The sequence below is a fragment of the Esox lucius genome, chromosome 2 (assembly GCF_011004845.1).
Source record: "Esox lucius isolate fEsoLuc1 chromosome 2, fEsoLuc1.pri, whole genome shotgun sequence".
Classification (NCBI taxonomy): domain Eukaryota; kingdom Metazoa; phylum Chordata; class Actinopteri; order Esociformes; family Esocidae; genus Esox; species Esox lucius.
Genome location: NC_047570.1, coordinates 10,906,767 through 10,921,209, shown reverse-complemented (window position 1 = coordinate 10,921,209; position 14,443 = coordinate 10,906,767). Strand labels below are relative to the sequence as shown.

The following is a 14,443-nucleotide window of genomic DNA, read 5'->3' as shown; positions in this document are numbered from 1 at the left end:
CTCAGCTGAAGTTTTTCTCTTTTGTTTTGCAGTTTATGATATGTTGTAACAGTATGTTTGATTTTTAAAAGGACATCCAAATATTATGAACCTCCAAGTATTATGTGCAATTTCTTTTTTTTATTTCTGAGGGCTGGCGATTCAAAAGTAATCCTTTTATTGTACATGTTTTGCCATGGTACGCCTGTCCTGCCCCATCAGAAATAAAAGCCCTGACTAGCACTGGTGTACACTGCTGACATTTTCACCTATCCCTTTGGTTTCCAGCTCCACTCAGATGTTGATGCTGGAGATGGCAGTTGTAGGTACATTCTCTCAGGCGAGGGTGCTGGCACCATTTTCGTCATTGATGACAAGACAGGCAATATCCATGCCACCAAGACCCTGGACAGGGAAGAGCAGGCTCAGTACACCCTCACTGCCCAGGCTGTGGACCGTGACACCAACAAGCCTCTGGAGCCTCCTTCTGAGTTCATTGTCAAGGTCCAGGACATCAACGATAACCCGCCTGAGTTCCTACATGGACCGTACTACGCCAGGGTGCCGGAGATGTCCAACGTTGGTGAGTTTGTCCGGGGAATAGACCGTGAAGGGCTCCCGATCCTTTGTCGACTTCTGCCTCGCGCTGACTGTTTGCCATTGAGCAGCTTGTTTGCCATGCATTATTCAAAATGACTGAAATCGGACCAGAGGAGACTGAGTCTGAAGTGTTTTGGCTGTTGTTGTAAACAGCTTTTGGTGTGTACTTCTTCCCCGGGAGGTTTACTGTTGTGATTGCAAGTGTGAGCTGGTTTCGGGGGGGTTTTACTCCCTCTAATTCGTCGTCCTTAATGCTGCCCTGTCACAGAGGAACGTTTTGTTAATAACCTGCGATTCCACCTGCTGACAACACGAATGGTGCATCAGGGGCTCATACTATTGACTCTGGACTGGCCAGCCCTAAAATACCTATACATTCCTTTGGCAGGGAGAGGTATTTAAAATACAGATGAAACAGCTAGGCTTTGATTCCCATAACCATGAGCACTTAAGGACATTATAGCCACGGGTTGGGGGTGGGGGGGGTGGGGGGGGGGGGGTTGCTAACTGCACCTCCTTTACACTGAAGAATAGTACATCCCTTGAATGGCCCGCCGTGTATCAGGCGCTGTACAGCAGGTATTCCATTGTAGAGAAGTGCAATCGGCTCTTGCTAAATATCATAATTACATCCTCATTGCAGAGCTGCTATTACGCCGGCCAAATGGTGTTAAAAATAATCAGGGCAGTGTAAATCACCTACCACATCCACCGCACACCGGCAGTAATACCTGCTGTTTCTCGTGTCGTTCAGGCACATCAGTGATGCAGGTGACAGCCACAGATGCGGACGACCCCACCTACGGGAACAGTGCCAGGCTGGTGTACAGCATTCTTCAGGGCCAGCCCTACTTCTCTGTGGAATCACAAACAGGTAACCGTTCTCTCTTTCCTGCATCGTTTCTCACACAGCCACGAAACAGATAATGCGCTGACGTGTTTCCTGTAGCCAAACTGTAATGCACTGCATTTACATGTGTCTTATGATTAATTAAACAGCAATTCTGTCGTTTTTTTAAGGGTTGTTATAAGCGTTAGCCTGTCATGCTTTGGGAGTTTTCTAAGCAGAGCTTGAGTGTACCTGTCCTTTGCCAAACCGAATTAACTTGCGGACAGATTAGGCAACCAATATCCTGGTTCAACTGTAAGCATCCTGGGAGTACCCCAGCTATACAGGGAAAGCTCAGAGTGAGAGAGAGAGATCGGGTAAAGAAAATCCTGCTAATAAACCAAAGCTGGATATTTCACTGGATCCTGTCCAATGCTCACATTTCTAATTTGTTTTGGGCTTATCTACGTTCCATGCACAGGCTCAGCTAAATATCACCAGAGAACAACCATCCCATCATATTCTCCCGCGACGCGAGTAGTGCCAGTTTGCTCACAGAAAAAAAAGAACAAACTGTGGTAAAAAAAAAAAAAAAACTTCAACACGTTTTTTTTTTAATCAGCTCTATCAAGAGCATGTGCGCTTGCTTATCTGTAGTACTCTGCAGTTTCCTTTGAAACAAATACTTTTTTTTAATATCAAGCTAATTATCCCAATATAATAGCAGGAGCCTGAGGACTGAGGTGGTAATGGTATTCGTAACACTTTAATCTAGTGTGTCAGTGATGACCCATCATTCCCAGCCACCTCCCTGTTGGCCTTAAAATGGTAGGTGACCGAAAGGTCACGGGCAGATCCCTCTTGAATTAAAACCTTTTTTCCTCCTTGCTGGTCCCCAGGGATAATCCGGACTGCTCTGCCCAACATGGACAGGGAAGCGCGGCAGGAATATGACGTGGTCATCCAGGCCAAGGACATGGGGGGTCACATGGGGGGGCTGTCAGGGACAACGGAAGTGAAAATCACCCTGACGGACGTCAACGACAACCCACCAAAGTTTCCTCAGAGTAAGTGAAGAGCCCCATCTCCTGTTTGATCACTTTTCCTCAATTTTCTCTTTCTTTTTCTGTTTTCTGAAGGGATCTTGGACCCAGAGGTTCCCGTCATCTCTTTCATTCCCTATGTGTCCTTCTATTTCTTTTTCTGTCTCTGACAGGCCTGCTTTTAGCCAGTCTAGCACTCGCTCAGCTCCTCACGACTCAGCTTGTATATTAGCATTGACACTTCAGAATATGGATCGCTGCTGGCTCCAGACACAATGAGAAAGGCTTTTCATAGAGGATATAAGGAAATATTAAAACTGCATTATTAAAAGTTTTTACTGCACTCATAGTAAATGTGATGGCACAAAGTCTCTTAAGCGCAATGAAGATTTCTTAAATATTTACAGTGTTTTTGTCTGTGTTTGTGCTTGACAGAGAGGGGAAGTGTGTGTATGTGTGTGTGGTTATTTATGTAGCTCTAAACCCCATTTACACCAACTACTTGAGTGCAGAGCCTGAAGTTGTTCCCAAAGAGCCCTGCCTATTTTTCCTTACTACAAGGATTGATGTTTGGATGTAGCAGTGTCGGCAGTGGCTCTTGGATGGAAACGTAGCTACATCTATGCGTTAAACTCTAGAATGTGAGAATTGTCTCATTATGTAAGACAATGTTTATTATTTTAATTATTTAAATTTATTTTATTATCAGATGGACAATTCTCTCTTTCCATTAACACAAAAAAATATAGATATTTTTGCTGAAGGCCCGAATTGAACCCATCCACCATACTGGAGGCAGAGGCTTAGATCACTGGACCCACCTAGGCCACCCATCTTCATTTTTAATTGAGGTTTTATTGAGTCGTTGTGCAGCCTCTTATATCGTGTTCATTTATAACGCATTAATATTTAATTGTCCGAGCCAGTGTCGACTGGAGGATGCAATAACAATGTCTTTGAAAAAAAATCCCCTATTTTGATGTAGTCTTATTGAAGTTGCCGGCTTTTATATCATTAGGCCTTTTTTTCCGAGGCCCCTTTTCATACCAGAGTTATTTATAAATGCATATAAAGCGTTTGGCTCTGAACACTTCAGGAGGAGGAACAGAGAGGGCGGAAAGCCATATGGTCCTACTGCCCTTCCGGCCTCCAGCAGGTGTCTGTACCCCTGTAGACACAAACAGACCAGTGCATGCACTTCTCACCACCACCACCCCATACACACACACACACACACACACAAAACCTGTCATCTAAGTAGTCAAAACCAGACGTAAGGTATTGCCATATCGTTAATTCTATTGTCTGAGTTAGTCATTCTTTCTTTGGTTTCTCCGTGCAGGTGTATACGCCATGACGGTTTCGGAGGACAAGGTCCCTGGTGAGGAGGTGGGCCGCCTGAAGGCCAAAGATCCAGACCTGGCGGAGAACGGGTTGGTGTCGTATCGTTTCGTCGATGGTGATGGGATGACTGTGTTTGAGATTACCACTGACACCGACACCCGCGAAGGAGTTATCAAACTCAGGAAGGTGAGAAGGGAGCAAAGGTGGAGTGAAAATGACTATTTTATCACAAGGTCTGGCAGCATCAAGGTCAAGGTATTGTCAGGGAGTGAAAGGAGAGTGTATGGAACAAGGTCTTCCGGAACAGCATTACATTGCCTTATTCGTTGCCAGTCAGCTCACCACGTCGAGGAGCGACGAGAGGGGTGGAAGGAGAGGAGTGATTTTTCACCGTTCCAGTTTGTGATTGCAATGACACCGCCTCACTTTCTTATTATGTCGGGGGATGAGCACTGACTTTCATGGCTGGCTCTCTGGCCGAGGCATCTCATCTGAGCAGCCTGACTGCGGGCTGACCGCTAACGCGGCGCTACTGCCCCGCTGTGCTCCAGGGCTGGGATTATGCCGACATTTACAGACCCGGAGAGGTCAGTCCCTGCACTGCACGATGCTTGGGCTGCCTCTGGGTGCTCCCTGGCACCATTGTGTCTGGAGCAGCCAGTCTGCCTTGGTTATGCTTAAGGCCGATTCACACTAAGAGAAATTCACTCAAGGTTTCAGCAGAATTCTCTCGGATAGGCCTTTTCCTTTAATTTAAACATGCAATCTGGCGGCGACTCATCAGTTGCCTGCAGATACTGTCCTAAACGTTTCGCCCCTTCGAAGCAGGGCCAGGTACACAGAACTGTCACGTTAAGCCCAGCACACCTACGGTAGGAATTACAATAGAAGAGCAATGTTTTTGAAACGGCTCGTAGCTGTAGACGTTTTGCTAATATCTTAGAGTAGTTTTGAAATGATTTGGGGTGATGAGGCTTTAATATAAAGCAGCTTGTCACAGACAGTGATTTTACTTATGTACCAATGTTTTCAGTGGCAACTTGCTTTTAGCTATCCTTTTTTTCTTCCTCCTTTGCCAATGTTTAGAAAAAATGGTGTTGTTGCTGAGAGAATTGATTTATTGTACATGCACACTTCAGAGAGCAGGTGTTTCCTAACTGAAACATGCAAGAACGTGCCAATATTGCCAAATAGAATCTCAATAGCTCTGCCCACTCTGCTTCAGTAGCCTCCTGTTGGAAACAACAGCTTGTGAGCCATCTTGGTGGAGCTGTACAATTCTTTGTGAATACTTGTCAATATAATTCATAAGCTCCTAGCTACTGGCTACTGTGACATTTACGGTACTTTACAGCTGGGAGGTAAGAACGTCATATGAATCCTCAACTCAATCCCGTCGCAGTGTAAATTGAAAAGTTTACTCACATGCGAGGTAAATGTCATGTAAATTGACCATTCGCCACGGAAATATCTAGTAAATGTGAAGAGGACCTCAGCCAGGCCTCCAGAGGAGACAGATTGATGCTTCTTCCGTCCCCAGTCTCAACACGTCATCAGCTGCCTAGATGTACCACTGCCACCTGGTGGGGTTTTATCATTCAAGGTCTCAGCTGCCTGTAACAGTCTCGCCTGACACTCAGAGACCAACGACAATCTCATCCCTCTCTGCTTTTCTCAATAACAACGACAAAAAAGAACCAAACTATGAAGAGGGAGGACTTTAGCATCTGTGTCAGAGAAGTAATCAGATTTCCTCGAGGGTTTACGTACACTGGGTAATTTTGGCATCACAGTTCAGCGGAGTGTGAGTACCGCTGTTTACTCTGAGTCCTGAAAAACGCTACAGTTGCCGTTAATCATGCCTGCAGAAGCCACAACTGGTGCCATTGAAACGCTGAAAATGGCCGTGTGAACAATCTCCTCTATGGCCGCTTGAATCCAAGCGGGATCAGACGTGCCCACCGATTGCATATTCTCTTATTTCCATAACAGAGAGCCCCCACAACAATCGTAATAAGTGTTATGACTGCCAGATAATAAAAATGGCTGGGGAAATGTAAAGGATTGAATCAGAAGGGATAATTGTTTGATGGTTTGAGTAGAGAGGGCGGCGGTGTGTGTGTGTTTGTTTGTGTGTGTGTGTGGGGGGGTGGGGGTGGCATTGTAATTGTTAACACTGTTCTACTCACTGAAATACAACGATCCAGCTCCCCAAATAAGCCTATTCTGCCTGCTGATGAGGCTGGGTGTGGAGGTGTGTGTTGGGGGGGGCGGGGGTTGAAGAGACAATACAGAATGCCGGCAACAATGGATTCAGCCCTGCTCTTCTCAATAACATAATGCCTCCCTGATACACCTCTCGGGAAATCATCACCTTTTGCTCTTCAAAGCATGTTGAAAATTAAAGTCGAAATTACTGACAGAATTGCCAGGGTTTTAATCAAGTATTCTGTTTCAACTGCGTGCTAACAGGCGCAAGCTGAATGCTAAGTGGAGGTCTGGCGTTATTGTGAATATTATCTACCCCTGATTAGTTTCAGCCAGCAAATTATTGAGCGCCAAAATAAAGGAACCGAGAGAGAAAGAGAGCGCAAAAGGGAGAGAGAGCAGGGAGGATGAGAGACAGGAGAGAGAGCAGGAGGAAAAAAAAAGAAAAGAGAGGAAAGGAGACACAGGGGAAGAAAGACGAAGAGGGAGATATAGAGGTGGAGGGAAGGAGTTAGAGAGCTGGGAGACCATAACATCGGGAGACAATGTCAGAGAGGAACAGTCTCCAACCTGCTAGGGAAAAGAACTGGGTCACGTTTGTCTCCACAATTGGCAGCTTCATTAAAGACATGCAAGAAAGACTGAAGGAATGAACGAAAGCAGAGATAGGAAAACAACTTCAAATCAATCACCATAAAGGCAGAGGGAGATAAAGGGTGTGTGTTTGTCAGCTGGTGTGTGTGTGTGTGTGTGTGTGTGTATGGGGATGTGGGCAGGCGAGGAGTTGGGCTGATGGGTGCATGTGTGAGAGCATTCTTACATGCCACCCCCTCAACTCAGGTCCCTAAAAGTCTCAAATGGTAATGTTTGTGGGGGCGAGCGCTGACGGGTGACACAGGTTAATAAGAAAACAGGCGCATGTGTGAAAGATGTAGGATGGTACTATTTACTATATCGGAGCGCAATTTGTTTGATGTCTTTCCATTTTCTTGCAATTAAATTAACTGGTGGTGAATGAGTCTATGACTTAGATATGGTCTGAGTAAAGAATGTATTGTAGCAGGCTCAGGCTGACGTTGACCACCATTTCCCTTTGCAACAGCGCCCTCTAGCTAGCATCTCAAGGCCATACTGATATTTGATTATACAGTCAGTCATTTTGGGTGATGCAATAATTATATAAGAGACATAGTTGGCTTCAGATGACCATTTAAAACCCCAAATATGTCCTGTCATTTTAGGGAAGACCATTTAAATGGGTTATTACTAAATCCTCCCTGCTTCCTCTTTCCAGCCTGTGGACTATGAGACTAAAAAGGCGTACACCCTGAGAGTGGAAGCGTCCAACACACACGTGGACCCTCGCTTCATCGCCTGGGGCCCCTATAAAGACACCGCCACGGTAAAGGTCACGGTGGAGGATGCGGACGAGCCGCCTGCCTTCATTGCAACCAGCTACAACTTTGAGGTGGAGGAAAATGCCCCTAATGGGACCGTGGTGGGTCGTGTACATGCTAAAGACACTGATGGAGCCGGCAACCCTGTCAGGTATACTATTTATAACACAGTGTCAACCCTGTCAGGTATACTATTTATAACACAGTGTCAACCCTGTCAGGTAGAATATTTATAACACAGTGTCAACCCTGTCAGGTATACTATTTATAACACAGTGTCAACCCTGTCAGGTATACTATTTATAACACAGTGTCAACCCTGTCAGGTAGAATATTTATAAAACAGTGTCAACCCTGTCAGGTATACTATTTATAACACAGTGTCAACCCTGTCTGGTAGACTTCTTATAACACACTGTCATCCCTGTCTGGTAGACTACTTATTACACACTGTCATCCCTGTCTGGTAGACTACTTATTACACACTGTCATCCCTGTCTGGTAGACTACTTATTACACACTGTCATCCCTGTCTGGTAGACTACTTATTACACACTGTCATCCCTGTCTGGTAGACTACTTATAACACACTGTCATCCCTGTCTGGTAGACAACACATTTTCAGTCCCTATGTTACTTATTTGTTTTGGTTTCTTAGAACAGCTGTCTGATTATCAACCTCACCCAGGCCCGTTGTGTAATAATCCATTCTGTCTGTTAGGAATTGCCAGTGTTATGTTGATATATAGAAGATGATTTCAGTTTCCAAGCCCTCATCGCTCCATGAAATACTGCAGGGTCCTATTCAACTAGTACGGGAAATAAATAGCCTGCTTTCTTGTTCTGCGGCTGCACGTATTTAAATTCACATGGAGTCGTGTTTCTTTGTTCACACTTTGTTACCATATCAAACATTGTTCCATTGAACACATCAATCTATACCGGGCTAGATTGCCATCCTACGGAACAAGACTAATTAGTATTTTGTTTTATTCATAGGAACCCGGCCCTAATTGAATACTCGTTTACTTTCCCCCCCTGTGACTGCAGGTACATGATTCCCCGCTACACCGACGTGGAACAGTTCTTCAGTGTCGGCCCAGAGGATGGCATCATCAGGACCACCAGACCACTGGACCGTGAGACACAACCCTGGCACAACATCTCTGTCAGCGCCACTGAGATTGGTAGGCCAACCCTCCACCGTGGCTGGAAAATTACAGAGGAGCTGTGAATGCCATTTCTCCCAATCCGGGAACTGTCGTGTTCCCACCCTGCTCTTATGTGGTTTTAGAGTCGCCAGCCGCCAAGATGTTTTTAGAGAAGATGACCACACAGTTCCTTTCAATGAGTAAAATGAGTAGCTAGACTTACTGCAAAACATCCACATCCCTGAAATCAGAAACAAACATCCAAGTCGCTTTACTCTGTGTGAATCCATTCCACGTGATTCAATCTGGTTTTGAAATAAATCTGTTTCAAATATTTTCCTTCTATCTGGTATAATATGATACATTAGAAATGTATTTCTGAAGCTTTATAGGGGAAACAGGTCCAATGTATTATGCATGATACACTTTTCTGACAGCATCATTACTAAGCATTCAACAGCTTACATTGTTTCTTGTACAAAAAATGGGTTCATACTGTTTTGTATCTTTATGGTGTTTGCGGTGTTTTTCAGATGGAGAATATTTTGTTTTCTCACTAGCCGAGCCCCATGCATGAGCACTGAATTCATAATTTGTTTGTTATTCATTATGTCAATCTGCACAGGGGGACATCACCAAGATACCAAAGTACGTGTCAACATCAAAGTCAAAGATGTGAATGACAACGCCCCTGAGTTTGCAACCCATTATGAGGTCCTCGTTTGTGAAAATGTCTCCCCTGGCAAAGTATGTCTAATTACACCAAATGTATATCTTACTAAGTCACATTAAAGAAATACTTCATTTATAATTTCCACCGCATACAAAGACATGTTTTGTGGGTATTTTTTGGACTTGTTTGGCCTGTACTAACCCCTGTGTGTGCTTTTTTTCCCCTCAGCTCATAGGGACAGTGAGTGCAGTTGACAAGGATGAGATTGGCCACCGACAGTACTTTCACTTCAGCATTGCCCCAGAGGCTGTCAACAACCAGAACTTCTCCCTCAAAGACAACAGAGGTGGGTGGGCTCAAACATTCTATTTCCATCCGTGAAAACCAAGTTCTATTTGGACACTTTAATTGTCTTTATAGTGGCTAAAGGCGCTGTCCCACATAAAATCAGACCCGGATTCAGGAGGCATATGTATCTAATGTGATACAGTAGGTGTTTGCAGGCTAAGGCTTGATTTGAAGCTTGAACCGATAGTGTCTCTACCCACCCATTAATTACTCCCGTGTCTCTCTGCCTTTCTGAACCGTCGTATGCTGTAGAGAGAGAGCCTGTTGGATCAGTTAGTAGAGCTTGCAATTTCATTAGTTATCCCTAAATCACTCTCTCTCTAATTGACCGTGGGACTGGAGAGGTGGGAGAGGGAGACTTCTCTGTGTCCCTACTGTGTTTTGGGGCTCCTGGCTGCCTGGCGACTCATCAAATCCTTAATCCCAAAGCCCCATCCTGGCTGCCAGTCAAAGTTATGGAGCGGCCGGTTAGTGGATCTGGTCGGAAAGAGGCCCGTTCTGTTTTAAATAGACGAGGTACGATGTTATATATCCCCCGGGGGGTGTCGTCACACGGATGACTGCCGCGTGATGACCGATGACATCCACCTCGCTGGCCGAACTCACAGGCCTGTATCGAAGAAAATGAGAAGCAACAGTTAATCATGGAGTACCGACTGTGTAAAAGTGGCGGATGAGATTTGCATGCCGGTAGAGATTGCTGGGAGCCACGTGACACCGTTATCGTAATGACTGTGATTGAGACATTCAGCAGCTGCTGCGAGTGGTTCAGACAGCATTGTCATCGGCGAGACAAGCAATTACATGACACTTCTCGTAACGACATGCATCCATCAATAGTGTTCTTTTAAACTTAAGCCAACTTAAGCTCTTTTTTTTTTTATCCCCGCCACTGCTTTAATGCTTGTCCCCGGCTGCATTGTAATCACCAACACTTCCAAGCATATCTGTTTCTGTGACGGAGGGGCAATGAATGTGTTAATTGCAGTTTAATGGGAAATTCTTATCCCCAAATAAAGTCCTATCAGACTGTTCCAAGCCATGCTGCAGTGACTGTTGAACAGCCAGCATGGAGAGAGATGGCTCTCCACCCGCTTGATCTGCTTTAATGGGAGTCAAAATGAGTGGTTTTCAACAGTCATTTCTGAAAGCCCAGAATATGAGCAGAACAGATTATAGCCCGTCCAATTTGTGCGGTTTATCTGGTGCCAAACATGCTTTCAAATGGACAGTTTTCCAATCTTCATTTATCAATGTATTTCCTTGTGATTTTCGGAGTTTGCGTCTGTCTGTTGCAGCACAGGCTATTATCGTAAGTTACTGCTCTGTGGATAGCCTACTAATTATTACGTTTCGCCTTTTGGTTTTCATTCTTACTTTGCACATTTTACACCGACGTACGGAGACTTACTAAGTTCAATATGAAGAGGGACATTTTCATTAAAAGCAGCTTCCTGTAAAGGGTTTCGGCCCTACCGCCTCGTTCATATCATATAGGTTATTTCCAAGTACTCACAGCCTCAATCTGTACTCGTCCCCAGACCAAAAGAGATACTCTAACAGGCCTATAATGAATAGGGCAGGATTGATGGTGTCCGTCCACCCATCCATTCTGTATATGCACCGTGGCTCTGTCATTAAAAGCTATCCCTGACAGAGGTATGGTGGGCTGAGGACACCGCTCCAAGAGAAGGATGGAAAATGACTAAGCCACACGGACCTAAATGAACTCACTCCATCCCTGTTCCGAGTGCGACCTTGCACTGAGTCAAGAGAGTGCACTTGGCATCCTTCCACCCTCTCCTAGCCTCTAATAAAACCGATACAGCAGCTACCTCCACTGGAGCTTTGATTACACTTCCAAAAGCTGATAAATGTTCACAATATTAAACATGAATTTAATATCTGGAAATTCGCACCTCATTGCTTTTCCTCCGCGGCTATACGTCTGTTCTCCTGCCTTCTCAACTCTTTGGCAAAGTAAAAATTCTAGTTATAGCCATGATTGTACTAAGCAGTCCGGACACTCCCTGAAATATTCCCCGCCCGGTGGAGGAAAAAAAACAACAGCGAAAAAAACGATTCTCGGTCTCGTTCTTTCGCCCCGCAGACAGCACGGCCAGCATCTATGTGACGCGGAGGGGCTTCAGCCGTATGACCCAGGACGTCTACTTCCTCCCCATCGAGATCAACGACAACGGCGTCCCCCCCATGAGCAGCACCAGCACGCTGACCATCCGGGTGTGTAGCTGCGACAGTAAGGACACCATCCTGTCCTGCAACGTGGAGCCGTACATCCTGCCGGCAGGCCTGAGCACCGGAGCCCTGATCGCCATCCTGGCATGCATCGTCATTCTCTTAGGTAAGACCTGGAAGGAGACATCGCATCGCGCTGAATCCGATGTTGATTTAACGTTTAACAAATGTTTGATGTGGTTCGACCTTAGTGTTTCCAGATTAGCTCTAAGTATTTATAGACCAGATGCTTGATGGAATATTAATAACGTGTGTGTGTGCGTGTGTGTGCGTGTATGTGTGTGTGTGTCATTTCTTGCGTAGACTCGGAATGGATTACTTGCAATTAATACTGTTTAAAAATGTACCACCTGTAATTCAACATACTGTGTATTTTTGTAGGTCTTATTCAAATTACTTCATGCACAGCTCTGACACTCATCTGTAAAAGCTTAACCAATGAGGGAATGTTAAATAGTTATTAAGGTATTTTAAGCGCGTTGAGAGCTAACGGTTCTCTTTGAATCACTGACAGCTGTTTGTTTCCCTTTTGGCAGCCATTGTGGTGCTGTTCGTGGCCTTGCGCCGCCAGAAGAAGGAGCCGCTCATTGTCTTCGAGGAGGAGGACATCCGTGAGAACATCATCACCTACGACGACGAAGGCGGCGGAGAAGAGGACACGGAGGCCTTCGACATCGCTACGCTACAGAACCCCGACGGCGCCAACGGCTTCCTGCCGCGTAAGGACATCAAGCCGGAGTTCCAGTACCCCATGAGGCCCGGCGGGCGACCCGTGGCCAACAGTGTGGATGTGGACGATTTCATCAAGACCCGCATCACAGACGCCGACAACGACCCCACGGCCCCTCCATATGACTCCATCCAGATCTACGGCTACGAGGGCCGGGGCTCCATTGCCGGATCCCTCAGCTCCCTGGAGTCGGTGACCACAGATTCCGATCTGGACTACGACTACCTCCAAAGCTGGGGCCCGCGCTTCAAGAAGCTGGCCGACCTTTACGGCACGAAAGACTCTGCCGATGACAACTCTTAACATTCACTAATTTCCCCGAGCACCTCTTCAGCTCCTTGTGCCCTCTGACCTTCCACTGACTTTGCGTGGTATTTGAGGTTTACTATAAGTTTACCACAAGTATTTCTAGTTATAGTAAACTTTGTTGTTTGTACGGTTAAAGTATACTTGCGGTATACCAGAAATCTGTTGAGGATGTTGGGTAAGGAAGGAGAGAGGGTATTGAGGAGGGGGAGCCAGAAGAGAGAGAGAGAGAAAGATAAAAAAAAGAAAACATAATAAAAAAGACACCTCTGTGGAATATACTGGTGTGTATGGAAAATTAAGACATGCGTAATGTTTGTGGTGAGAAATCAAATAACACTCGGTATTTCACTTTTTGTCATTTTGTAGGTTACTACAGGTTTGGGATAGGAATGTGGCTCACAGAGAGACATGGAATTGTTGATACTGTGAATGAGCTCACAAAGGAGAAGAAAAAATGGTTGCCTTATATCTATGAAAAAACTATGAGAAAACAATAACAACAAACTGAGACTGGTTGCTCCTGTAGCACCTCCATCTTGTAGACGGAGTATCTTTCGTAAATAGATGCTGTTTTTTATGTCCTGAGGAAGATGGATTCAACATAAAAAGAGACAGTGTTTTTTTCACAAATCCAGAGAAAAATCCCCACTTCCAACCCAATATCACCAATGATTAATCACAATGAAAGACCTGTGAGCTCAAAAATCGCCTTAAATAATGGACACTCTTGCATCGCAGTGCATTTTTTGTAACTTGAAAAATATATCCTAAAGCAAGCTAAAGTCCATATAACGTATGTACAGTACAATGTGCAAATATGTCTCTTGAGGATCAAACTTGCGCCAATTGGTTCTTGTAAATCTTTTTTTATTATATTGTTAATATGATTATTATTATTATTATTATTATTATTATTTTGTTCTTTTCATTTCTCATTTTGTTTGCCGTATGTTATTCTCCCTGGTTGAGAAAATAGCAATCTGTCCTGTCGCAGTGAATGACGCCTAATTTCTATGTCGATTTTATGGTACCTATTTGTAAAATTTTAAAAGTTCTTATTTTAGTATACATGCAGATATCAGTATTTCAACATGTAAGAAAATGTTTCAGCATCACACTTATATTTTATGAACATTGTACTGTTGCTTTATTATGTGCTTCAATCTAAGAAGCGAAAAACTTTGAAATAAATGCTTTTTATAAAATGATTGATGGCGTTGATAAATCTGTAAGAGCAAAAGAGAATACTGTTCTCTCCCTGGTGATCATATCTATTATGATGTTGTTCAGTGTGTACTGGATGATTCTGGAAAAAACTTAAACTCTACACGTGCGCACACACACACACACACACACACACACACACACTCAGACAAACTACATACACTCCACCTCAATAAGACTTTCCACTATTTCCCTTGGGAGGTACCTGGAGGTAAATAGAAGGACACTCAACCTCCTTTTAAACCTCAGAACCATCCCCTTCCTGACTCTCAAGCTCACAGCCATCCCCTACCGGATTCTTGAGTGTGCCTGGGAATCAGCATCTGATTTGGGGACACTGAGAAACACTCAG

The 14,443-nt window shown here is 44.7% G+C and overlaps 1 protein-coding gene across 1 annotated transcript in view; it reads left to right on the top strand.

Moving 5' to 3' along the window:
* The window catches only part of cdh11 (cadherin 11, type 2, OB-cadherin (osteoblast)), a 61,329-nt gene extending 48,233 nt beyond the window's left edge, over positions 1 to 13,096 (top strand). Inside the window, exons 3-12 of the mRNA XM_010902022.5 lie at positions 268 to 562; positions 1,334 to 1,453; positions 2,308 to 2,475; positions 3,794 to 3,981; positions 7,298 to 7,551; positions 8,451 to 8,587; positions 9,177 to 9,298; positions 9,453 to 9,570; positions 11,683 to 11,934; positions 12,365 to 13,096. Coding sequence (XP_010900324.2) covers positions 268 to 562; positions 1,334 to 1,453; positions 2,308 to 2,475; positions 3,794 to 3,981; positions 7,298 to 7,551; positions 8,451 to 8,587; positions 9,177 to 9,298; positions 9,453 to 9,570; positions 11,683 to 11,934; positions 12,365 to 12,861 — 2,151 coding nt within the window. The 3' untranslated portion in view covers positions 12,862 to 13,096. The remainder of the gene's footprint in view (positions 1 to 267; positions 563 to 1,333; positions 1,454 to 2,307; positions 2,476 to 3,793; positions 3,982 to 7,297; positions 7,552 to 8,450; positions 8,588 to 9,176; positions 9,299 to 9,452; positions 9,571 to 11,682; positions 11,935 to 12,364) is intronic.
* The last annotated feature ends 1,347 nt before the right edge of the window (positions 13,097 to 14,443 follow it).